This window comes from Anneissia japonica, unplaced genomic scaffold, assembly GCF_011630105.1.
Source record: "Anneissia japonica isolate Jap-2015-1 unplaced genomic scaffold, ASM1163010v1 scaffold104588_len1702_cov136, whole genome shotgun sequence".
NCBI classification, from domain to species: domain Eukaryota; kingdom Metazoa; phylum Echinodermata; class Crinoidea; order Comatulida; family Comatulidae; genus Anneissia; species Anneissia japonica.
The window spans coordinates 1-1702 of NW_022749697.1; the positions used below are offsets into that span (position 1 = coordinate 1).

The 1702-nt window shown below is 35.2% G+C and overlaps 1 protein-coding gene across 1 annotated transcript; it reads right to left on the reverse strand.

Annotated features, from left to right (window-relative positions):
- Window positions 1–4: 4 nt before the first annotated feature.
- Window positions 5–1696, reverse strand: LOC117121136 (aldo-keto reductase family 1 member B1-like; the record flags this gene model as incomplete). The annotated part of the gene is made up of 4 exons (XM_033266236.1): window positions 1607–1696; window positions 1422–1502; window positions 472–591; window positions 5–71 (listed from the first exon to the last, which is right to left on the reverse strand). Coding segments are annotated over exons 1-4 (352 nt in total), but the record flags the coding sequence as incomplete, so codon positions are not given.
- Window positions 1697–1702: the final 6 nt, after the last annotated feature.

Consider the following 1702-nt stretch of genomic DNA (forward strand, 5'->3'; position numbering starts at 1 on the left):
GTTACCACAATACCCTTGCTATTACAATAATCAACCATTGCTTGTTGAGTCAAATATGGATGCAGCTCAATCTAAAAGCAAGCACAACAAATGAGAGGTGGTACAAAACACATTATATTTCTTAATCATAATAATAGTAATAGTAATAATTCTTTATTGGTACATATTCATATTGGAAATCGAAAAATTGGTCTGGGAACATGTGGACCCTTGGCAGCAGCTACAGTGCAACGTCACCCGACTTAACTACAACATATGACAGACACATAGGCATACATTGATACATACATCTGTTGTGATGGAAGCGGTTTGAGTTTTCAACGGGTTCGAGTCTCATGAACCCCTGAACTGATGGTTCAGAGTCTGACAGAGTCTAGGGGGGGGGGGGTTAGGGTTAAGTTTAGGGCCACCCCCCACACACACCCACCCTCAGATATGCTACCGCCTACAAATAAACCATGACCTGATTACCTGGTTTACTGCTACTGGGGCTTTGGGTGGAAGAGCAAGTATTTTGTCAATCTGCTGCTCGTTGAAGTTCGACACTCCGATGGATTTGCACAGTTTTTTAGCCACCAGCTCTTCCATAGCCTAAGGAATGTTAACAATAAATGTGCTTAAAAATCTGTCTTATAGTAATAATGACCTTCTTAGAGATTTAATCAATCTTCTTTACCAGTCAATACATTGCTACCTCATCCTTGATGAAAAAGATCAACAATTATTCTAAATCAATATAATAATAATAATGATAATAATAATAATACCATATTTATATAGCGCCTAACAGATCGCAGATCCCTCTAGGAGCTTTACAATTCTTAATTTAAGTTAATTTAATTTAATTTGTGGCAAAGACAAGCCAAACCAGTCACTCGTCACAAAAACTGATTTTTAGTTATTAGTACAGAGTTAAACAGTAAAGTGAAAGTTATAAAATGGTCAAAGAATCATTTAAATCCAACATTTAGTTGAAGTTTACAAGAGTTTAAACATGCAGCTGTTTAAAGAACAATATTTGAGAAATCAGTCTTCAAAGTTTATGATTTTGGGCATTTCTCAGGCAGAAACCATCACTAAATCATTAAAAATTGTTGTTTTAACATTTAAAATGGGGAAAATAACAGCATAGCATGATGTACATATATATAAGGGTTAGTTTAGTTCAGTAAAATAGACTTCAAAAATTTGTACATTCCACAGCATGTTTTGGCCATTATCTCTGAAACAGGATTTGCGACGAATGACTGGTTTGGCTTGACTTGACACGATGAGGAGAACTTAACGCTCTGGCATATGAAATATTAGTGACATCATTATGTTCTAGATTCTACTGTGTCGTGCAATCGAAAGTTCCTTATTGTAGGCTAATTAAGATTCTGAAAGAAATGTGCTTCTCTAAGCTACAGCAGAATACATACCTTCCATGTATCAGTGAAGCTAATTTCCTCTGCATAGAGAAACTTGCCAGAGTCATCTTTGGGAAATAAATTATCTCCTCTCTAAAAAAAGTGGAATATTATGAAATTATAGACTTTTATTCAAATTTATGTGGCAGTATTATGATTAGTTAACTTAACAATTAAACAATAATTGTAATTAGTACCTTGTATGCCATGGGCCAGTGGATAAGATAGAGGTCAAGATATTCTAATCCCAGCAAGTCAAGACTATTTTTGAAAGTTTTCATCACGTCTTCAGG